This window comes from Carassius gibelio, chromosome A16 (genome assembly GCF_023724105.1).
Source record: "Carassius gibelio isolate Cgi1373 ecotype wild population from Czech Republic chromosome A16, carGib1.2-hapl.c, whole genome shotgun sequence".
Classification (NCBI taxonomy): Eukaryota; Metazoa; Chordata; class Actinopteri; order Cypriniformes; family Cyprinidae; genus Carassius; species Carassius gibelio.
This window is the reverse complement of record NC_068386.1, coordinates 10,417,420-10,442,926: the sequence shown is the minus strand read 5'-3', so window position 1 is coordinate 10,442,926 and position 25,507 is coordinate 10,417,420. Positions and strand designations below refer to the sequence as shown.

General features: G+C 37.1%; 2 protein-coding genes across 2 annotated transcripts; both read right to left on the bottom strand.

The window, feature by feature from the left end:
• Positions 1-926: 926 nt before the first annotated feature.
• LOC128031046 (gamma-aminobutyric acid type B receptor subunit 2) lies at positions 927-9,542 on the bottom strand. Its single transcript, XM_052619257.1, is given in 20 exon segments — positions 927-1,890; positions 1,893-1,998; positions 2,148-2,226; positions 3,059-3,155; positions 3,762-3,995; positions 4,139-4,363; positions 4,475-4,585; positions 5,309-5,431; positions 5,549-5,656; positions 5,800-5,932; positions 6,064-6,214; positions 6,395-6,472; positions 6,560-6,620; positions 7,315-7,557; positions 7,665-7,853; positions 8,038-8,103; positions 8,280-8,381; positions 8,467-8,637; positions 8,724-8,861; positions 9,233-9,542. Coding segments are annotated over 20 exon segments (2,724 nt in total). The 5' UTR covers positions 9,479-9,542; the 3' UTR covers positions 927-1,827.
• A 10,193-nt stretch (positions 9,543-19,735) lies between these two features.
• On the bottom strand, positions 19,736-25,202 carry LOC128030585 (complement C1r-A subcomponent). The gene is made up of 11 exons (XM_052618331.1): positions 25,026-25,202; positions 24,620-24,821; positions 24,197-24,371; positions 22,790-22,921; positions 21,905-22,107; positions 21,661-21,808; positions 21,428-21,546; positions 21,072-21,150; positions 20,852-20,986; positions 20,693-20,767; positions 19,736-20,572 (listed from the first exon to the last, which is right to left on the bottom strand). Exons 1-11 carry the CDS (start codon positions 25,049-25,051, stop codon positions 19,809-19,811), a joined length of 2,058 nt encoding a protein of 685 aa, XP_052474291.1. The 5' UTR covers positions 25,052-25,202; the 3' UTR covers positions 19,736-19,808.
• Between the last annotated feature and the right edge of the window lie 305 nt (positions 25,203-25,507).

Sequence of the window (25,507 nt, the reverse complement as noted above, 5' to 3'; positions counted from 1 at the left end):
CTAATTACTTTCACTTTGAATCATTATAGTCTTTCAGTGAAAAAAAAAAAAAAAAAAAAAAAAAAAAAACAAAACAAGCATCCGATCCTGCCTTGTTATAAACACTTTAAACAGACAGTCTTCCCAAAAAAAGGAATATTCTGTCATAATTTACTCATTCTTGTGCGGTTACAAACCTGCATGGCTTTCTTTCTTCTGCAGAATGTTGACTGTTTTTGTCCATACAGTGAAAGTCAGTTTATAACAACCCTGAACACATTACCTTTTACTGTATGTATGTATATATATATATATATATATATATATATATATATATATATATATATATATATATATATAAATGTTTTGTTGTTTTGTGTTGAACATAGGAAAGAAAGTCTGTAACACGTTATTTTAAGGACCCAGTTCTCACTATTAACTAGTAGCTTATTAGCAAGCATATTACTTTAATATTGGGTGTTTATTAGTACTTATTAGGCCTTACTCTTCATGACCATATTCTAAATCCTTTAACCCAAACCCATACCTAAACTCAACAACTACCTATTCAATGTTAATAAGCAGCAAATTAGGAGTTTATTGGAGGAAAACTATTAGTTAATAGCGAATATGTGTTCCCTATTCCTGTAGCTCAACTGGTAGCAAGCAAGCAAGTGCAGGGTTGGGGGTTTGATTCCCCGGGAACACATGATATGTAAAAATTGATAGCCTGAATACACTGTAAGTCGCTTTGGATAAAAGCGTCTGCTAAATGCATTAATTTAATTTAATTTAATTTAATTTAATTTAATTTAATTTAATTTAATTTCATTTCATTTCATTTCATTTCATTTCATTTCATTTCATTTCATTTAAATGTAATCGTCATACAGGTTTAGAATGGCATTGTTAGAAACTCAGAAGTGAAGACCAGGAGACTCTTGGGAATCTTCAGTATGACTGCTTTGTTTAGAATGTGTTTTGTGGCGCTGCAGTCATCAAAAGTCTAACTAAGGCAGTGATACATTGTATTTTACAAATATTTATGAGCAGTGCTTATACATAGCACCTGAGTGACAACCTTAAAGCATTGAAATCATGTATTCAGGTAGAGCAACCTGCCCCATTTCACCAGGACCAATCCAATCATCATAATAATTCAAAGACTGGGGCAGGGACATTAAGATATAAGTCCTAAAAACCAATAACTTCTTTATAAGATTCCTGAAAAATCATTCCATTACACCAAAGGATCTTGCTGGCAAATTAACAAACTATTTAGGGCATACATGTTCCTTATGCCACTCATCTATAGTGCTATCTAAATGCCCGCTGTACAGTCTTTTGAAACAGTTTCAGAAAGTCAGATCTCTCGACCACAACCACAGAGCTTTTAACGAGTCTTACTCTTATATAGTGACGAAGGTGTGAATTTCACTTGCATAAAAGTCAGCAGTGATCACTTTCAGTTTTAGTCTGTACACCTCTTGACCTTAACAACACAGACAATAAAGAGTGGGTAGCACACTTCAGTGCACTGCGTTGTGTAACACAGTACAAAAAACAAAACAAAAACAAAAAAAGTGCATAGTACATAGTTTTGGATTCAGTCACTCTCAAAGGTTTCCTCAATGTTTTAGAAATACACATGACATGAGACATATTTGTCTGTTCTGTTCTCAAAATATAATCAGGACATTAAAAAGCAGCTTTCTTTTTAGACCTTAAAATAATTCAATTTTTACATTTAAATTATAATTGTGAGTTTCATTACAGGTTAACAGATATACTGCATATATACAATATATACAGGTAATTTTGAAATATTATATATGCTTATTTTGTCTCCTAGTGTACAGTAAACCACAATCCTGTCACCAGCACTCCATATGTCCTGGCACTGGCGTATATTGAGGGCTTTCAAAAGGGCTATTCAGAGGACTGGATTCCACTCCTCCAATGGAGGGCAGATAGGCATGATGTAGGATGGGTAACTGCAGAGACAGCCTGCGCTGAATGCTGTGGAAGCAACAGATGCAGTAAATGAAGTGATCTGGAATTTTAAGAAAATTCTTTTCAAAACAAACTATAAGAAATCTGCAGATTATTGCACACGTTTAAATTCCTGTTCACTATTAAAAGGATTGATAACTATATATGAAACGCACTGTTCAGGGGAGTTAATGTCCTCCAGCAGTCTCCTGTTACAGTTGGAGCTTTCAGGGAGAGTGCGACATTTCTCTTTGACTGGAAAGACAGACAGAATAACAGTCAAAACTATTTCTTGAATGATGCTAAACCTTCTGAATACACATTTGATAAATAAAGAAGAAAAAAATAATAATCAGTAGAGTGAAATTATGCAATCAATCTCTGGAGGTATAACACAATTATTATACTCAATGTTTTATTTTCAATGATTGAATGAGAATGAGCCTGTGAGGGATACACTTTATAATGACACACATTGTGTAAATGTCCTAGATCATAATTTTCAAAGCTATTCATGGAGCTTCTCTTTACTGAAAGATTTTTTTTCCCCTTTTTTCTTCAGAAACACGTTTTGTCAGCTGAACAGTCAGTGGGTTGTTAAAAAAAGTCCATTGAACACACCATCATTTTATCCTAACAGCCTTGCTTTCGTTCCTGTCAAAATATTAAACATCACAGTTTGATGATAATGTTTTCATGTTAGGTTAATGTTATGGTAGACCGTAAAAAAAAAAATTAAATAAAAAATAATTTGTGCCTGAATTGATTTTTACGTTACATTATTCATTTAGCTGATGCTTTTATCCAAAGCAAGTTACAATTGCTATATACTGTATGTCAGAGGTCGCACACCTCTGGAGCAACTAGGGGTTAAGTGTCTTGCTCAGGGACACATTGGTGTCTTACAGTGGATTCAAACCCAGGTCTCTCACACCAAAGGCATGTGTCTTATCCACTGTGCCATCAACATTTTAGAAGATCATGAGATACCAAAGTGTTCTGCATTTATGTGAAGTGCCTTAAAACATCAACCTTAAATACAGTGTTTCCTGCATTTACACAGAGGTGCTCACAACCATTCTTCTACCTGCTTTGTGCACAAAACTTCTGATGATGACATTCTCCACAACATGAGCGCTCAGTTCATGCAGTTGCCTGGTTAAATCCTCCAGTTCTGAATCCAACTGCAAGAAATCTCAATAAATATGAATATCAACAACAACATACAAATGAGTGTGTCACCCTTCTTGATTGTGCTATTGTGCTATATGCAGTGTTGGGCAATGTTACTTTTAAAAGTAGTGCATTAGAATATTGTGTCACTCCCCATAAATTTACTTATTTACTTTCATTGGAAACTAATGTGTGATGTTACTTTTGTATTACTTTTTCTCATTTGCTTATTAGTCTGATTGCATTGGTTCGTCGAGTTCTAAGACATTAGTTAAATAAAATGGGAAGAAATACCAAGCCTCAAACCCATGACCTTTGGGTTTCAAGTCAGACTCTCTTACCATTAGGCCAAGACTGCCCCGTTACATAATCTGATTATGTAGCTCACATATTTGTAATGTGTAACCGACAAAACTGGAACAAATCTATATGTATTTTGAAGTATTGTTCTATATTGTTATTGGCTTCTTCTTGCCTGGTTTGTCTTGTTTTATCTCGAGTTTGAGTTTGTTTGGTTGGATTGACATTGAATCGGATTTCAAATGATCAAATCCGATGTGGTTATAAATCAAGTATCTACGACGTAAGTAAATGTATTCTTGCAAAAAGCCTCTCACTTCATTGATGTGCCATATGAGGTGTACGTTTTCTGACAGTACAATGTCCAGACTAGACGAGACGTTCTGTGTCATGTCTGTCACGCAGACAGATGCTCCTGTGTTGTTCTGCTCCATAATGTTCCTCTCATCATTGTATAGTCCACTCTCCTTTTCTAATTCGCCATGCCACTGTGTGAGGTGGAACCTCCTCGACAAGAATTCAGGATCAGGACCCATCCTTATTATAATAATCTGCAGGTTTATAAATATCTAATTAAATTCTTATATGATATACAAATGACATACAAATATCAAAATTGCAACTTTAAAAATGATCATTTCTTAAGAAATCACTACATGTTTGAATAGCATTTCAGTTAATATGCACCTCATACCTTTGGAATAAACACCATACAAAGAGTGCTACAGCAGCATGTGATGATCACAAGGGTCGCAATGCAGAACTGCACATTTGGCTGGTCCTGCCACAGCATGGATGCACATGTACCAATCAGAATCACTGGGACTGACACAAACACACTGATTCGGATACTCCTGCTGTCATTTACGGCAGGGATGTTCATGTGGCGTGTGATCCATGCCAGGAAACATGTACTCAGCTGGATGGGAGACAAGGACACGTGTAAAAAAAATTCGGTTCATTTGCCATCTGTTTCATTATTGCTATATAATTGACCACTGTTTGATATGTTTTTAATCTTATCCCATACCAGGATTATCCCCTTATAGACGTAGAATGCAGTCATCCAGAAACCCATGTATGTGTTTTCACATCGCTCTGAAAAGGGCTGAATAAAAAAATCTTGCCCATGAGGATCAGCCTAAAACAAAAAGAGAAAAATACTGACACAAAAATCACGCCAGGTTCAAAAGCGTATACATTTCACTGTGGATTTCCAGGTGAAATAAACACCTGGAAACTGTAATAAAACCGTTACTATTCATTGATAATGATAATCTGCCCCAGTAATCATAATTTGAGTAAACAAAAGTTGTTGGTGTTTTACATATTCTTTCAGAATACTACAGCAAAATGAATTCCCACAAATTATGATTACCGAGGCAGATTATCAATGAATAAGGGCTTAATTTTATGTGGTTCTTTGCAAAATACTTTGTTATGATCTCATATATTTAGACTCTTTCCCTTTTGTGTTGCAATGAAGAAAGGGTAACACTTTAGTATAGGGTCCAATTCACACCAATAACTACTTATTAGCATGTCTATTATTAACATATTGGCTGTTTATTAGTGCTTATAAAGTACATATAATGCATGACATCTATAATCCTACCCAATACCCTAAACTTAACAACTATCTTATAAACTATTAATAAGCAGCAAATAAGGGGTCAATTGAGGCAAGTCATAGTTAATGCTTAGTTAATAGTGAGTATTGGACCCTAAAATAAAGTGTGACCGAAGAAAGACATCACACATATTTGGAGTAAATGATAGATAGATGATCTCTTTATGAATGCTTGTACATTGAATTCTTGGCTCCATGAGAGATTTGGAAAATGTGTTTTTTCTTGTTACTCACCACTATATGATACTCCTTCACTGTTCTTTTCAAAGGATCCAAAATTTGCTGACAAATTAATAAACTCAGGTCAATTAACAAAAGAAACATAACAAGGAGAACCGGCCCATAGTTCTTCATGGCCTGAAGAAAGTCAAGAAAAAAAGACAAGAAGCACACGCTGTAACAATTAATAATAGAAATTAATTATTTTCAAATAATATTTTTTAATAGTAAGAACAAATACTATCACATTCGTACCTTTTTTTCACTGCTGTGGTTTTTGAATAATGAATGAATTGTCCATGTTTTTGCAAACATTGCCCCAAAAGCTGCTGTACATCCAATAGATAAACATGATATTTGCACCTATGAAAAATGCCACAGATCATACATATACTGCATATAATCCCATAACAGATCTCAACATAAATATCACCTACTTCTAAAAAGAGCTGATCTGAAGATCTGAATAACAACTGTAACAATATTCTTACTGCATAAGTACTTACAGAGCAAGAAACGTCAAACACTCTGTCGGAAACATAAGACCCATCTAGTCCCATGAAGAAAATGGAGGAATAAGACAACACAGTGCCAAAAATAATCAAAGCGTTCATAAAAGGTCTTGACATGCTAATGGCCCTGTGAATTGACAAAAGAGAAGAGAATACAACAGATCTATAACCATGGTTTAAAAGAAATGTGTTTAGCACTGTTGAAAGAAAGACCTAATAAATACACATTCAAGATTATAAACCAAACACACAACTTACCAATGAGTGCGGTGTTTCACACTGAAGACCAGGAAACTACAAGCTGTAAAAATTCCCAAGAAATTTAGAAACGCCACAATACCGTAGAGAAATATATTGATGCGTTTCTTGTGAGGGTAAACATTGGTTCGGTCCTTTGTGGGTTTATCCCCTGTTGAAGGCAAATGCATGTGTTTGTTTAATATAGCAGATACTGGGTGTTTTAAATTTTTTACACACTTTCACAGGCACATTTTCAGCATGCGAGTCAGACATATATGTCATTATCCTGCACACATTCCTCATAAGGCCCGCTAAAATGCATATCATTATATTTCTATAAGAGTCTTACTTTGAAATCTGATTGGACTGATGAACTCTAGTTCGTCTGTAATGGCACTATATTTTTCAATATTGACAGCCATTCCATCTATGGAGGGAAAAGAAAACCAGCTTGCAATAATAATAATAAGACATTGTATAGAAACTAGGAAGTCTCAAATTAGTTGTACTGTACCTTGACACTGAGCAAACAAAACATTGGCCATTCTTTCACCGTTTTGGAACATAATGTGACCCTGCATAACAATTTTTAGCAATATTAAATTCAAATATGTCATTTCAAATATAAATATATATATATATATATATATATATATATATATATATATATATATATATATATATATATATATATATATATATATATATATATATATATATATATATATATATATACATACATATATACATACATATATTATAATAATAACAAAAAGAACCAGTAATATGTATATGACATTTTTTTTTCTGGATGTGTTAAGAACTAAATTCAAATGCATCACAAATGCATTTTTCTAATGTCATTTTTATGAAAAACATGTATGTATAATTTGTTAATTAAAAAAAAAATGTCTTGGTGATGTAACTGAAGAAAAGAATGCTGTTCTATTATTTTTATAAATAAATTAAGCAGTGAAGCATTTTGTTTTAAAATATTAATACTCTTCATAAGAAATTGACATAACATTTGTTAATGATCTTCTCCTCTTTATCATATCAAACATCATTATTTGTCACTGACCCACATGTAACAGAAATATCTAATTGAATATCTAAAATATAGAATTGTAATGTATTTGTAATGTTTATGTGTTTAAAATGTCTAAAAGATAGCTAAATGGATAACATTTTATGCATATTGTGTTTGTTTTTATAATCACTGTTATCTGTCCACTATTTCTCAAGCAGAATTTTGAAACTTGTACACACTGTCACACCAAAGAAGTTGATCTCTTCCATGGCCTCCAGAATCATCCGTCCCACTTCTTGCTCAGTGACAGTAAAGTTGCGATGGATGCTGTATCTCTCTCTGTACCTCACAGTCTCCATGACTCTCGTTAAAACTTTGGCAATTACCCAAGTACCATCATAAGCAAAGCCATGAAACTTGCTGGCTCCCAGATACTTCAGCTGTCGTCTTTCGTCATACTCCTTCTCGTACTCCTGAGGTGTCTGAATAGAATCAGTATAGATATGAAATCAAACAAAACAACCCCCAAAACACTGCACATTTTGCTCATGCCTATGAAAGATGATGATGCAGTAAAATGCAAACATACCCTACCAGAGATCCCTCTAATGTTTCTGGTGCTAAGAGTCTCAATATCTGCACTGATGGATCCCTCTATGGCAGTCAGTATGTTTCCCGCTGTACAGGTTGTGGAGTCAGTGTCAGTCCACCAGCTGGATTGGGTCCAGCCCGGCAGAATCCACTGGTACTTTTGGCCATACATGCTGAGATTATACACCTGTGACACAAAAGCATGTTTATGGTTTATGTTGTATTAAAGTGTGGTGCTAACTGCAATACTAAAATGCTTACTCATTTCCATGTTTTGCAGCACTCTATAATCTAAAGAACCTTTTCCAACAGTAAAGCACCTTTTTTGCAATGGAAAGGAAAGAATAAGTGTATGGCTGGGACATACTTACACAGCAGAAGACTTTAGCAGCTAAGCTCACATCAAAATGAGCTATCACTATTCTCACATCATTGTCCTGTTAAAAAAAATGGTCAAGGATGAAAAATATCCACAGATAAATATACATTATGCACTGTGATATGCGGATGTGCATTATAAAACAACTTTTAGCTTCCGCTTTTATATAAATAAGCCTTGTTCTTTATTGATTTATGGAATGTGTGTGAGGAAACCAGACCATTTTATACATGCCTTCAGTTTTTTCACACTATCACAAGGGGCTTCAAAGAAGCTCTCTGCCTCTGCAAGCTGGATGTTAGCCGCCTTCAGATGTCTGCTTAAGTCTCTCTGTATCTTTTTGAGAGAAGGCAAGTTTTCAGTTCACATTCTATCAAGCTCCACATACTTAATCGTATTGTCCCTACTTAATTCAGATTACCTCTGTGGACCTCTGCTCACGCTGAGTCAGTGTACCGACTCTGCTCCATCCATACTGCCTGAGAAACCTCACCAGCGCCACATTAACTGCACTGTCCGACGGCACAGTACGGAAGAAGTTTGGAAATCTTCTTTTGTTGGCCAGTGAAGGTGCTGTTACTCCAAACGACAGCTGAGAAATGCAGAAATAGTTGCGGGGGGACAAATAAAACCAAGTCTCTCAAGAATTCCCTTTGAGTTGACCAATTGATTGAGTACCTGAACAAGGTTCCAACCTTCCAGAGACTGGGCTAGGATAGATGTCACTGACGAACACACCCCTCCAAAGATCATGACAGGTTTGGGGCCATTGAATATAGTGTCAAAGAATGCTTTGAGTGCTTTGCCATTATCACACTAAACGGGGAATCACACAGCAACAGTGAGCAAAATTAGCCTAGTTTTATTTGTTGTAATTATGGTGTGGGTGATTGATTTCCCACACTACTGATCGACCAGAGGAAATGTGGTAATGTGATAACCATATACAATATGTTTAACAATAATACAAATATGAAATAAAAGGCTGCCATGCTTATTCCATTAAGAGACAAACTCGTATTATAAATGCGTGTTACTCAAAAAGGTTAAGAAATTTTGCAAGGTTAGCAGAAAATACAACTTAGTTTGTAATGTAAAAATGTATGCACCTTCATTATTCGGACTAATTCATTTGAGTTTATAAAAAGGTCAGCGGTTTGTGCTCTGTTTAATATTACTGTCGTTACCTGTGAGTCTGTGAGGTGAAACTGAAGCTCGTAGTTGCCTAAAGGAGATGGCTGCTCACTCAAATGATGCAGTGCTAGCTCAACAGCAGGAAGCACCTCTGCCGTAATGTTGCCCCTCCCTGGATCTCCGCTTAGTGGCATAATCCATAAAACTGGCAGTTTATGTCGCACCAGGCAATAGTATGATGGCATCTGAGTCAGTTCCCAAAAAGTGAGAACATTCACCAAGCTCCACCAGTATTCCATCCCACCAGAGAAAAATCAGGCCTGTGCTTGAAAAGTAAGCATCAGTGTAACAAACTTACACTGCCCTGTGTGCGGCCCTGAGTCTTTAAGCATTTTCTAAAGCTTCATCTGTTGTCACCTGGAAAGACTCTAGCCCTCAACCATCCAAAGGGATAAAGAGATAAGGACTGACTGTGGACATCTGCTGCTGTGCACTAAATCCTCAGAAAGACGAGGAGATGCCGTCACACAAATCTGCCCAGTTTGGACCCTTTTTTTCTGTGAACAAGTTTAAAACAAATACACAGCATTTAATTTAATATCTAATCTAATTTAGTCAATGTCAAGATAAGTTTCAGAACCATTACTAGGAAGACGAGAAGGAATTTTGTCATTGTTGTCATCTGCTGTCCATCTGTGGTGGTCCTGCAAACACGAGAGAGAAATAAAGAAAAAGGCAGAAAGTGAGAAACTGAGCAAAAAAAATAAAGATATTAACACTTAAATAAAAGAATACAAAATGGTGCCATAAACCCTGCTACATTTTCAACCTGCATGTTTAACAAAAATAATAAAGCTTAAAGTCTACACAGATTATGTACCTATATCTTCTTTATGGATTATTAGTTGTTTCTATCCTCATCACAAATTAAGTTGTTGTCTATAAAGCATCAAGTTTTTTTTTTACATTCTTACATTTTTGCTGTAACAGTACAAAGCATGAAATAAGGACATGAACAAGGTACAAAGACATAAAAAAGAGAGAGAAATTAGTGCAACGTATAGTAGACAAAAAAAAGAGTTTACTTAATATGTTTTGCCTACTAAGATGCTTCTAAGTTTAACAGTCTTACCTTGTTTAATCAGTGAAAAGTGATTATATGTTGTTAGTCCAAACCCCAGAAATTTTAGAGCCAGCCCTGGGTGTCAGATCCTGTCAGAAAGTATCTGTTTTGTCCAGTATCTGAAAAACTAGTCAGCAGAGTTGTGCATTACCCAAAACCTATTAACAGCAAGTCTTGTCTGGCACCCAGAACTGTATTAACAGTCTTCTATCACAAGAAGTTGACTGAGAAAACCAAAGAAAAGCAGAAGCAGTACAGGAAGTAATGATAATTAATTAATTTAATAAATAAATACAATTAATTAATATGATTATTAAAACAAATTGTAACACTTTCTATGAAACCTATATTTATAACAGATTATAAGGGTATTCTTAAGGCATTATAATGAATCCATTATGCATTATAAAAAAAAAAAACGTATTATATGTTTTTTCATCTCATAAATAACCATAACAACAATTATATTATGTTATAAAACTTACCTATTTGTGGTTATAACTTTTATTAGTATGATTAATTATAACACACAATAAACGGCATGTTAAATTCACTTCAAATTCAAGTCTCATACCTTGACATTATTTAATTGAAATTAAGATCTGTACAGTATCAGTATCTTATTGATATGACAATATATAGTTAAAAACAAATGTGCCATATTCATCTGATCAGATATCTGATCTGATGGCTGTTTAAGATCAAATATTGTTTTTGTTATTAATGTTGTTTTCATTTATAAGTCTGGATTAAGGAAAGCAACAAGTGAACAATGGCAAGACATGATAGTTATAATACTATGGGAAATATAAGTTAAGTGGATGCATTGTGTTCATTGTGTATTATAAATGATCATACTCTTAAAAGCTAACCACAAATAAGTAAATATTATAATTCTCTGTAATGCTTGTAAAAAGTTTTTTATAATACATTATGCATTCATTATACTGCCTTAAGAATACTCTTATTAATATATACATTATAAATACAGGCTTCATAGAAAGTGAAATGGTTTTATTTGTGAGTATAAAACACTTTTCAAATCACAAATGCTGAATAATTAATGGAAATTGCAGATGCATGTACATTTCTCGGTCTGCATTACAATTACCAATTGGTGTAGAATGCATATATTATTATCCACCATCCATGGAGGAGATACCCCCTGACTATGTAAAGTGCTTTGAGTGCCTAGATAAACGCTATATAAATGGAAGGAATTATTATTATTATTATTATTATTATTATTATTATTATTATTATTAATTTATCACTGATCTGTGTGTGATCACCAGCTGGAGTGCCCTTGATAACCAAGAGAGGGCACTCCAACCCAAGCCTCTCACTTTGACTTGGACTTCATTTCCCATAATCCTTTTCAGACTCATTAGCATTGGTCTACTCAGTGGTCATCCTAAGCTTGGACGCTTTTGTCATTTATAAGTCTTGTGTGTGCCGGCATTTCTATGCCTCATTTGTTTCCGTGTCTTGTTTCCTGGTTTTGTTTTCCTTTCTGTCTTTGGATTAACCTTTGCCTATGTTTGTGCAATGTTGCTAATTTATGGACTGATTATCCTTGTTATGATGTTAGCCTTTATTTGGCTTTGATTGTGATTGTGGAATATCCCTTAAATAAATACTGTTTGGATCCTCAACCTTTGTGTCCCTGTGCAGTTTTAGGACAGTGTATACAAGTATAGTTTGTATTAATAATTATTAATAATTTTTGTTTTAGTGTTTATTTATAACATTAAATTAAATAAGCAAATCATTAAAATTGAGTAAACAAAATATTTTTAAATATTTCATAATATTTTATTTATAAAAAAAAGTTATGTATAATTTAGGTAACATATCAATATTTTTGAATATTATTGTATGTGATTGGATAACTGACAGAGAGATCGTGTCAAGTCAGCTCTTTGCCATTGTCTCTCTCATCCAGTTATTACACACTTTGGTGTATACTGTAGATTCTGTTGATACAATGCCCCTCATTTCGTAGGACTGCTCTTTAGTTCTACCAGAAAGACTCAGGAGGTGAAGATAAACTCAAAAGTATTTATTTACAAAACCAATACAAAGAACAGAATTATTTTGGCGTAGGCCCCATCTGTAGCTTGAATCAGACATTGTAGATTCCAGATAATCCTGCCGAAGACGAAGGCAGGGCGGAGCATACCCCAAAAAAAAGAAGATTAATACTAACCAGACAAAGTGATACAGTGATAGAGGCCACGAAAGGCCGGACAGTGATAGAGGCCACAACGGGCTGGACAGTGATAGAGGCCACGAAAGGCCTGACAGTGATAGAGGCCGCGAAGGGCCGGACAGTGATAGAGGCCGCGACGGGCCGGACAGTGATAGAGGCCGCGACGGGCCGGACAGTGATAGAGGCCACGACAGGTCAGGTATTTATAGAGGCCAAGATAGGCCACGAAAGGCCGGACAGTGATAGAGGCCACGAAAGGCCGGACAGTGATAGAGGCCACGAAAGGCCGGACAGTGATAGAGGCCACGAAAGGCCGGACAGTGATAGAGGCCACGAAAGGCCGGACAGTGATAGAGGCCGCGACGGGCCGGACAGTGATAGAGGTCACGAAAGACCACACAGTAATAGAGGCCACGACAGGTCAGGGATTTATAGAGGCCAAGATAGGCCACGAAAGGCCGGACAGTGATAGAGGCCACGACGGGCCGGACAGTGATAGAGGCCGCGACGGGCCGGACAGTGATAGAGGCCACGACGGGCCGGACAGTGATAGAGGCCACGACGGCCGGACAGTGATAGAGGCCACGACGGGCCGGACAGTGATAGAGGCCGCGACGGGCCGGACAGTGATAGAGGCCACGACGGGCCGGACAGTGATAGAGGCCGCGACGGGCCGGACAGTGATAGAGGCCGCGACGGGCCGGACAGTGATAGAGGCCGCGACGGGCCTGACAGTGATAGAGGCCGCGACGGGCCGGACAGTGATAGAGGCCGCGACGGGCCGGACAGTGATAGAGGCCGCGACGGGCCGGACAGTGATAGAGGCCGCGACGGGCCGGACAGTGATAGAGGCCACGACGGGCCGGACAGTGATAGAGGCCACGAAAGACCACACAGTAATAGAGGCCACGACAGGTCAGGTATTTATAGAGGCCAAGATAGGTCAGGCATTGATAGAGGCCAAGATAGGCCGAATAGTGATAGAGGCCAAGAAAGGCCGGATATTGATAGAGGCTACTATAGGCCAGACAGTAATAGAGGCCAAGATAGGCCATTTATTGATAGAGGCCAAGATAGATCAGGTATTGATAGAAGTCAAGATAGACCGAATAGTGATAGAGGCCATGATAGGCCAGACAGTGATAGAGGCTAAGATAGATCTAGATCAGGTATTGATAGAAACCAAGATAGACCAGATAGAGGCCAGACAGTGATAGAGGCCGTATAGGCCATACCGAGAGCTAGGCCACGACAGGCACAGAAACAGCCTCGGCGGGCCACAGAAGATGGAACAGCCCTGATAGGCCTTAAAAAAAAGCCATAATGGCCACGGAGAAAAAGCTTAGCTATTGCACAGATGGAGATGTCCATAGTGAGAAAGTCAAAAGGCCGTAGAATAATAAATCCTCAGTAGGCACAGTGAGGAATGCAATGTAAATAGACCACGGTGGGAAATGCCACGAGATGGGTAACAGAGGGGAAGGCCATGAAAGATAGCCACAGAAAGAAAGGCCAAGTTAAGCCGCAGTAAACCAAACAAGTTTTTGGGAGCAACGGAAGGCCACGAGAGGCCGTGAAAGAGTAAATGCAATAAATAGGTGTGACACCACCACCAGTATATGCTTAATTTACCTTAAACTTACAGCATTACGTTTCGGCAAAATGCATACATATTACAAGTGTAAGGTAAACAGGTCAATTTAGCTCAAAGGGAATCATTTAAGATTTTAAAGGGAATTTGAACAGAATCACTGTTTCACGACTGATCACTGAGACGCCCTGCGATTCACTGAACGAGCCGTTTAACATCAAATCTGCGCTGGATATTAATATCCAAAGTATAGTGAAAACACTATCAATTAGCACAGTAACAAGATCGGCAGTCTAAGACATTAACTTGTAAGCACAAAACACAAGATACTTCTCTTTTCAATATGAATAAGGCTTTATTAGATACATCTAAGACATATAAACTAATCTAACAAACTCACGCACTCACACAAGTTGCAGGAAGATCGAAAGTTAGGGGAAGATGAGTTTAAGAGAATGGAAATATGGAATCCCAAGTTTACAGCAATACGTGAAATTGCATTGACATGAACAGCCATCAATCACTTAATTAACCCTCGCAATGAGTTCCTCAATGAGGTCAGACTCTGAGACATGGCATTATAAAACTTAACTCAGACCACGAAACTCTCAAACGGAAAAGAAAAGAAACTAAAATAAAAGAACAGAAGTAAAGTTTGACGAGACTAGGTGGTGTTTCTTCTCATCGTGGCTAAGTAGCAGCAGGCGTGCAGACCGAAGCACGCTGGAACCACGCTCAAAGAACGCTAGTGATAACTAAAAGCATGGCTAAAAGCAAAAGCTAAAAGCAGGCATGACTAGTAGCATGGAACTGAATCGGAAGAATAGGAAATGACGCATATTGAATGACGCTAACCGCACGTCGCCGTTTACATCGGGATATTGGCGACTGATTACAAATTCCATGTATACAGGAGTAACTCTCTCTGCTCACGCATGTAAACAGGTTATCCCGAATGTTTCAGAAACCCAAATAGTGACCTTAACCAGACAATAACCCGAATTTTAACAGCTTGTAAACGTAGTCACTGACTGAGTGGCACTCTGGCAGAAATTTTCAAGAGTGCAATGTCATTATCAAAGTTTTTTTGATAATTTGTACAAATTTTCTGAAAATTTGGGTAATAATTTTCTCTGTCTGCATAGGGACTGGGTTTTTTTTCCTGAGCATCAATTATTCCTCTGAACCAAGTAATGGTGTTTTCATATCTATCTACCAAATGAGTAGCTGTAAGAGCCCAGTAATCACTGATCAGAGATGCACCATCTACACGGGAAGGTCTTACAAAGGAGCTGCAAGGGAATCTGTCCTGGCCTGGTTGGCTTCCCACCAAAGACTGGGTCACTGAAACTGACTTTAGTGTTGTTTCTGTGTCCAACTCTGGTCTTATGCATGGCATATCTTCCTATACAAGAGAAGAACATGAGCAACTGAGTTTTTAAACTGGTTAAAGATAGTGAAATAACATGAATGAAAATCAGTGTCTGACCAACAGGAGCTCCTGGTCTGACGGGTTGCGCTCTGCGTCATTGGTGGGCTCATGATTATGCTCCGTACCATGGGGAGAGCTGGGCTCTGGGTCGGGAGTGGATCCGGCAAGATCCTCCACAGGGCAGATGGTAAGCGGCGACCCATTTCTCACCAGAGTCCACTCCACAAAGGCAGCGAATTCCTCCCGGGTACCATATTCGGATGATTACACTCTGCTCTCGATGTGTTCAAGCTGCCGTTATAGAAAGTGCAGAGCGTGTCATTCGGGTAGCTGGTGACATTAGCTAGCAGTAGTATCGGTTTCATATGGTCCTTGAGAGAACTTCCTTTCTGCTCCAGCAGGAGGAATTCGGGATGGATCCATGGACAAAACACTACGAAAAAAAAAATGACTGACGAAAACCAGAAAATAAACGGAAAGGAGGCATCCAATTTAAACTTTTGTTTGTCGGGTCTTCTCTCATGTTACGCTACCCGGAAGGAACATGGAGCTGAGGATAAGCAAAATAAGACTTTATTATCCAACACAGGGTATATCCAACATGGAACACTGAGGAAGACACACGCATGTAACTGGTAGACCTTAGAAAACTAAACTGAAAGTCTATGGTATTTAAAGACAGGATAACGAAGGGCAGACAGGTGCATGGAATAACTAAATTAATGGGGACACGGAACACATGGTAAAGAAATACCTGGAAACTAATTAATTAACCAAACACAGGAGACAGAAACTGGTTCACAAAGAACTTGGGGAAATGGAAAACACACATAAAGAGTCCAGGGGTCCATTCTTCGTACGTCGCTTATTACATCCAAGATCAAATGACACATCCAAGATGATATCATCGTGCTAATCATGATCCGGCTAATTGGGTTCTTCGAACATGCCTGTTGTGTATGATTAGTATCACTGGATTGAGTTATCTGAGATAATTGCGCGTTCATGTGTTGGCTTAAAAGGGGATATGTATCGATACTCGAAACTATGATCAGCAGTGCAGCGTTTGGCTGGTGGCAAGACGGCAATGTAATGACGTCATATAATTTAAAACGACACCTGACAAAAAACTTGACAAATTTCTGGACTTTTATAAGGAAACAGCCAAGCAAACAAAACTACATAAATGTTATAATAGATACATGAAACAGATAATAGATACATGTTTTTATTTTATTAGAATTTTTTTCATGATTCCCAATTATTTAGATTCACAATTTATAATAGTTGTGCAGCCTTTATACCTTTTTTATTTCAATGTAAAAATTATCTATTCATTTCATTTTATATTTGGACAGATTTGTTATGTGACAGCATTAATGAAAGTTTCTTAAGGGTCAATATCATGTTATCTACAACTCCTGCACTCCATCAAGCCACTCTTATAGCAGTCATCACTCAAAATAATGCACGACTCTATTATCTGTATAGCATGTGTGTAAGACCTCTAATACAATTATGAAGAAATAATTTTATGACAAATAAAAATTTCATATAAATATTTTAATTTTTTATTGTCCCTGGATCAGTACGATCCTCTTGTAATAAAGTAGCGGTGGTAGCAGACATATTTTGAGTATCAGTTCTGGTTGAAAAGAAGCGATCTAATCCAGTTTACATGAAATAAGCCTGCTCCCGAGCAGGTTTAAGCTTACGGACTGGTTGCTATGACAGCAGCTCCGGGATGAGCTTCGAAGAACCAAATGATCCAAGATCACGCCCCAAATCGTCAGCATACAAATCCAGCTAACTGAGTTAGCGACGTACGAAGAACGGGCCCCAGGGGTGTGACACAAGGTAAACTGAATGTTAGATTTTTTTTTTAAGTGTCATAACACACGGATGTGGCATCATCTCTGGCAGAATCCAGTTCTAGACATTTGAAGGCCCTAGAAAAAATTTGTTTTAGAGCCAAACACCTACTTGAAAAAAATGTTTAATATTTTCAAATATGCCTAACCTTTTTATTTGTATATTTTACTAGCATTGATAGATTCCATATTAATTAAAAATAAACTAGGGTAAACTCTAAAACTCCAATTTCTTGTCTCTCTCTTTGCTCTGTTGTTCTACTAACTCACCGTGGTCTTTAAAAACTGATTAATCACTGATTGAAGCACAATGCCATTAGATATGCTACACTGGTTTGTACAGTGATTTGTGACCGCATATTTTTTCTCATTAATTTAACTTTTTTAAACTCAGATTATTATAATTTAATTAGCAAATACTCACAGAGCCATACTAACTAAGACTTAAAGGGGGGTGAAATGCTATTTCATGCATACTGAGTTTTTTACACTGTTAAAGAGTTGGATTCCCATGCTAAACATGGACAAAGTTTCAAAAATAAAGTTGTACGTTTGAAGGAGTATTTTTGTTCCAAAAAAACCTCTTCCGGTTTGTCACAAGTTTCGGAAAGTTTTTTTCGAGTATGGGTTTGTGTGACGTTAAATGGAGCGGAATTTCCTTATATGGGTCCTGAGGCACTTCTGTCGGGAGAGCACGCGCTCCCCTAGAGTAGAGCACAGACATTCACTGATCAGAGCGAGAGACCGAATTGTCACAAAAGAAGTGTGTTTTTGGTTGCCAGGGCAAGACAACCCTGCACAGATTACCAAAAAAAAAAAACAGCATTAAGGGACCAGTGGATGGAGTTTATTTTTACAGAGAATCAACAGAGTTGTGCAATTGTTTTTGTTTTTTCCCTGCATTTCGAAGATGCTTGGTCCTTTCTTAAGGATAATGCAGTCCCAACGAAAAAGGGTCACGATTGTGTGTTGGAACCGCATGCAGTGAGTAAAACTGCTTCAAATATCTCTGTGTTGTTAACTTAGCTATCAGCACGTAAGCACATCAAGTAAACAACATGCAATGTTGTCATCAAACTGCACTTTCCACATGTACACATTAAAAAAAAAAAAAGACGACATAAAGTGGAACTTTGGAGCCTCTGGATCTGATTCTGGATCATAAATATACACTGAATCTGACTGTTGGCCAAGGTTTGTTTTGGATGTTTTTTTTTCCTCTCGGTAATGTCACAGCTTCAAAACGCTCTCAATGCAAAAGCTTACTCGCGCTCGTGATTCTTTAGCTCCGCCCACACGTCACGCCTCCAGCGGCTCGTGTTTTTCCGGGAAAAATCGGTACAGACTATCTTTCTCTTATGAATATAATAAAATAAAGACTTTTTGGAGTTATGAAGGATGCAGTACTACTTTATAGGTCCTCAAGATTAACAGGATATTGAGTGAAAACGAGCATTTCACCCCCCCTTTAAGTCAGCCAGGATTTCTTTCCCCCTTTGCAGTTTCATTCATTTATTTACAGCAACACATCCCCCTACTATTTGGAATAACAAAATGTTTTACCTACAGTACTCTATACAGTTAAATGGAGGTAAATAAATTCAGCCTTTATATAGATTGTTCAGTGACTATTTTTGCAGGTTACATTGTTGCACCAGTAGGTGGCGTTTTTTCAGATTCCCTTTATGAATGAGTCACTGAACTGATTCATTCCAAAACACTGATTCATTCAGGAACTAAATGCTCACCAGCAGCCTGGTAGGATGCAGTAAACCCTGTATGTGATTTACGGATTGATTCATCAGTTAGAAACAAAAGCTTGCGGTTACCCGACACCACACTGTGCTTGTGACCTGGGTGAAAACTGCCTGTGGAATTCTGGAGTTCCCTATAACCTTCTTATCAGCCAAAAAGTTGAATGCAAAATAAAATGACATCAGACTGTATATTACTGTTGCTCAAATGACTAATGAGCTAAAAACCAGTTAAAATGCTATATAAATCTTTACTGTGATTAGATTTTACAGTAATTTAAAGTGAGGAAAACCTTCCCGTGTTTGTGTAGTTTTTCTGGTTATGCTTGTGGTGCCTCTCTAATGATAGAGCAAGGGTCAAACAGTCATGCTAAAAGACAGATTTGTTTAATTTGGCTGTGCTACAAAAACAGTGAAAGCAAAATATGTGATAGAGAGACTTTTTAGACCAGAGGGTAAAGTTAAAGTTTGCAGACACAAATTTAGGAAGTACTTCTATAGTGTAGGTCTAAATTGTGGTTCGTTTACAATATGTGCTACCCTTTTTTATAAAAAGTAAATAAATAGAAATGGTCAATTTTTATTTGATTTATTTATTAGTTTTGTTATGTCTTACAAGGGACAAAATCATCTTGCACAGCAGATGTTAATTATTTGCCATTGTTTCTTCGATCCAGCCCAGGTAGTTCTGCACTTTAGTATAGTAAGCTTTAGAAACTTCACCACATCTTACAGGACCCCATGACACAATGCCCCTCACCTCGTAGGGCTTCTCTTTAGTTCCATGACCCAACCTGGGGAAGAACAGAGGACCCCCACTGTCACCTTGACAACTGTCAATATGTTCAATATCATCTCCAGCACAGAACATATTATCAGTGACAGGCATTTTCCCGAAAACACACTGTTCAGAAGGATATTCCCGAATATCCCCATAACGTAAAATTTCACTTGTTAAGCCCTCCTCAAACCCCCCAAAGCCTGATACTGTTCCCATTGTCCCCTCCATTACAGATTCTTGTGTTTTGTTTGGGAGACACACTGGCCTGATGTTTGGACCGAGAGGCACTCTAGCAGACATTTTGATGAGTGCAATGTCATTATCATAGTTTGTTTGATGCCCCTGTAAAGAAACCCTGTGATAATATGGGTGAATTATAATCTTCTCTGCCTCCATAATGACTGGGTTTTGGTTCTGAGCTTTAGTTATTCCACCAAGCCAAATCATGGTGGTGTTTTCAAGTCCATCTACCACATGAGCAGCTGTAAGAGCCCAGTAATCACTGATCAGAGATGCACCACCTCTGGTATGTTTCTTATGGAGAAGCTGCCAGGGAATCTGTCCTGGTATTGCTTGCTTCCCACCAAAAACTCTGCCTCCAAAACTGACTTCTGTGTTCATTCCACACTCTAAAAAATGTAAAAAAAGAAACAAATATATAAACGTGTGCAATGTAAAATAAAGTTACATAATAATAGTGCAGATGCATAAAATAATAACAATAATGTTTGTCAAGCCACAATTATTACCAGGATAACAAGGTGGAATAATATCATTGTTGTTGACTTCTGTCCATTTTCTGTCAACTGCACACCTGTATGTTACTACACAAGTGAAAGAAAGAAAGGAAATGAGTTCATGATTCATCAGTGACAAAGAATAAAGGTGGGTATTGTACAGTATCTGACCTTTGGCAGTATCCTTAAATCTGTAGTATGGCTCATTGCAGCGATACTCTATGACCGAAAGATATTCATTGTTTTCTCCACTGATAAACTGAAAGTCTCCATTTAACAGCAGCTTCGGAGCTCCACAGTCAATAACTGTAAGTGGACCGTACATAGTAATGAAATGATGAATGGATAGAGTCAGGTCCAATGCAAAATCAAGTGATTTGTATTTACTCACTCTTGCACTCTGGTAGTGTCAAATGCCATTTTCCATTACTCTGGCATATGGACTTAAAACTTGGAATCTCTTTCTCTCCCTTTAAGAAGACAAAGGTAAATGCTTTATGAAATCATTACCATATTTCCCCATCGGATCCTGATGTATAATCATTAATGCACTCTTTAGGGGCTGTTCACACACAATGAAATTTTGTGTGCTGTTTTTCCATGGGTTTTCCATGTAAACATGTGCTTTACTGTTGTGCTCATGTATTGTATCTTTCACAGCATCTCACAAGTCACAGTATTTTTGACCACAAAAAAAAAAAAACATTTTGTTTCTTGCTTTTCTATCAGCGTTATTATAAACCTCACCATCATTAGCTTGTATCCTGGCATACAGCGCACATGAATGTAGTCTCTGTACAAATACTGGGCAAAATTTGGTGTGACTGTCCCATTGCCAATAATGCCTGGATGTGGACACTGTACCCCTATAAAAAAAGATGTGACTAATTAGCACCACAGATATTTGAGGATTTATAATGTTAGTGTTCTGGTGTCCACTGTTTTTCCAAAACAAATAAATCAAATGTCTTCTTTCTCACTCTGTGTGGTGTAATGTAAGCTCCACCCTTGGCTCTGTCCGTATCTGTCAGTGTGATACTCCAGCTGGACAAAGTGAGCGCCTGTTTTCAGGACTCCGGGGCTTTTTCCGCCACAGTACTTTTCAGGCTTTTTTCCTGGGACAGACACCTGAGAAAGAATGAAAGCATAGAAATAAATTTAAAAGTGAACAAATATGAAGATATTTCATGAAGATATATATAAGGTGTTTATAGCAAAGCATACTTGCAACCAATGGAAGAGACATGTCTGTCCTTGATTGTAGACCTGCTCTATGTGGAAGTTCTGGCTGAAGTTGAGAGTGATCGTGTAGCCTGGCTGAACAGAGATGGTGTAGCTGCAGTCCAGATCAGGAGGGGTCATGTCTGGGAACCCAGGACTCGAGATGGTCCCCTCTGATTCACTGCGCACCCCACCTCCACATTCCACTAACACGGGGAAGAAACATATAGCACTTGTATATTATATATATAGGTTATCATTCTTTTCGCCTATATGTCAAATTAGATTTTGGTTTATATCAATTAATATTATTATTATTATTATTATTATTATTATTTGTATTATTTATACACTATGACAGTTTTTGTGAACATTTGTGGATATTTTGAATTAGCTTTTAAATTTATATTGTCAGTTTTCATTCTACCCTTTTGTAATTTTGAACAATTCTTTTGTTGTTGTTGTGCTTTTGACATTTTGTTTGTTTACTATTATTTTTCATTCAATATTTATATTTTATTTCAGCTTTGTTTCAGTTCATACAAATGTTTTTAATATTTTTCATTTTAGTTAATGATAACTCTGGTTTACTCTTTATATATTACATTAATCATATGACTATATTGTTTTCTTTATGCAATTTGTTTGATAACCATTCATTAGAATGCAATAATTAAATGCAGATAAAACTGTAAATAGAAATTGCAAATCAATTATTAAAAATCACTATTAAAAAAATGGTTAAGCATTTAGAAAAAAATCCAGAAACTTGGTAAAACATCTTTTACCAAAAGATGGGTTTAGAACCACTAACGTCCATAGTCAAATAAAGTTTGGTGGTAATGTAAGCATCACAGTGCCTGGGGTTTTATTAATGAACGCACTCACAGACACAGGTGCGCTGGTCAGGCCGTAACATGTAACCATGGTGACAGGCACACAGGTATGAGCCAAGGGTGTTGAGGCATATCTGTGAACATAGTGCGTTCTCCGCACTGGAAGAGGAACACTCATCTATGTCTAAGGGAACAGATGTAGAAGCATTAAATGATGCACACAAAAAGTTACTGCGTTACTACAGTACTGAATTATTTAATTATGTTTAATTAAATTACATCATACGACAAAAGCAACAGTACTGTTGTTCCATTATTATTCAGCACATGTGACCCTGGACCACAAATCCATTCTCGCTGGGGGTTATATTATAGCAATAGCCAAAAATACATTGTATGGGTCAAAATGATTGATTTTATTTTCATGCCAATATAGATAGGATATTAAGTAAAGATCATGCTCCATTAAGATATTTTATAAATTTCCTACTGTAAATATATGAAAATGTATTTTTGATTAGTGATATGCATTGCTAAACACTTCATTTGGACAACTTTAAAGGTGGTTTTCTCAATATTTTTTTGGCACCCTCAGATTCCAGATTTTCAGATAGTATTTTGGCCAAATATTGTCCAGTCTTAGCAAACCATACATCAATGGAAAGCTTTTGTATTTAGCTTTCAGATGATGTAGAAATCGCAAATTCGAAAAATTGACCCTTATGACTGGTTCTGTGGTCCAGGTTCCCATATTGCTTTTATGCAAGGAATTAACAAGAAATAAATATTTACCAAATTTCAGAAACAATATTTTAGACCAGTTAGTGTTACTATTTTTGTTGTGGCAATGAATATAGTATTAAACAAAGCCACCGATTAATCGACCGTTCAGTATGACAGAGCAACACACCATAGTTGAATCAGTGTTTTTAAACGAAACGATTGAGGGAATGATTCAATGACTCACTTATAAAAACAGACAGTCACTTGTCTGCACCAACTATGGTGTATCAATGTATACTGTAGATCAGGGATGCCCAACCCTGGTCCTGGAGATCTACCTTCCTGCAGAGTTCAGTTCCAACCCTGATCAAACACACCTGTATGTAATGTAAGTGCATGTGTGGTTCATGTGTGTTTGATCAGGATTGGAGCTAAACTCTGCAGGAAGGTAGATCTCCAGGGACACAGTTGGGCACCCCTACTGTAGATAGTATAAGTTTATATCCAAAGTTGTAAATTTATCTTTTTAAATTAGATTTTTGGGAATGCAGTTTATTCAGTTTTGTGCATATCGTCTTAAGATTTTTTTTTAATATATCATAATTCGCCCTTTTTCCCCCTGTTTCCCAATTTTTTTATTAAAATTTGTTGATGAAAAAACAGCTATGATCAAATGTACAATATAATACAATATTAATCAATATTGCAATGTGCTTCAAATATGTATTTAACTTACCAACAGCCTGATAGAAAGCGGTGAATCCCAAGTGTAACTCGTGATTTGAGTCATCTGTTAGAAAAACCAGCTGCAGACGGTTACGAGGAGCCAAGATGGGCTTGTCACCCGGGTGTAACCTGTCTGTGGAATTCTGGCCACAAAACTTCCCTAGAACCTTATTATCAGATACAACCTGCACATAGAAAAATGTGCTGATGTATCAGACACTAAATAGGCTTTGATTAATAAATGTCTTATAAAGCCAAATGTAGTCACAATGACATCTTAAACCTAATTTCTTAAACTTTCTCTGGAGTTGTTTTCCCACAACACAAAATACAACGCAGTAGATTGAGCAACTCCAAGGTCACAACACTCATTGTGTAATTTACATGAAGACATCCACATGATACTGAAGTTCTAAGTTGAAGCGTCACTAACCGAGACTGAATCATAATAACAGTCTGGAGAGGACTCAATGTCCAGGTGATTGAACGTTAACTGGATCTGGTAGCCCTGCGGCACCTCCAGGTCCCATTGCTGCTGGAAATTTGGTGGATATGGTTGAGGATACTGTGGAGAAGACACCTCCCCAAACATGGCTGGCTCACACTCACACATATTCACACATGCCCACAGCAGGCTGAATCAGTGTTTCAGCAGAAAACAGAAAAAGATCATAATGAGTCGTGTTGCTTGAATAATTTAGTTAATAGACTAAATACACATGGGATGTTAGGAGATTGTTATGAAATGTTGAAATCGATCAATGACTTATAAAATTAATCAAACAATTCTGTTTTGCAGTATATGCAAATTTGAAGAATAAAATCTAAAAACAACTTACCAAATTATTAGATGTATTCCATCCATAATGAGTATGCAGATTTCAGTAGCCGTTTGACTGTTAATGCAGTCACCAAATTTTCTTGTGATAAAGTTTATGTGTTGAACAATCACATATGAGAGAACAAGAGTCTAAAAGTCATCAGAAAAGGTAAACTTGTTTGATTTGGCTATGGCAGAAGAAAGAGAGAGAGAGATGTGAGTACTTTCCCTGTAAACTGTGCATTTTAAACCTGTTTACTCAAACAGTAAGGGTTAAAGTCTACAGAGATCATTTTTAATGAATCTTTCATGCAGATTATCAGATGTTTCCATCCTTGTCAGATACAACAAAGGCATTTCTAAAGCAGTTCTGAGGAAATAAATCATAATTAATAAATTTTCGCTGTTTCACATGAGACGCAACAAAGGTGGAAAACCTTTAAAAAGTCAGTTTTGTTTGATTTGGCTGAAGAGGGACACTAATCTGGAAAGGCACCAACT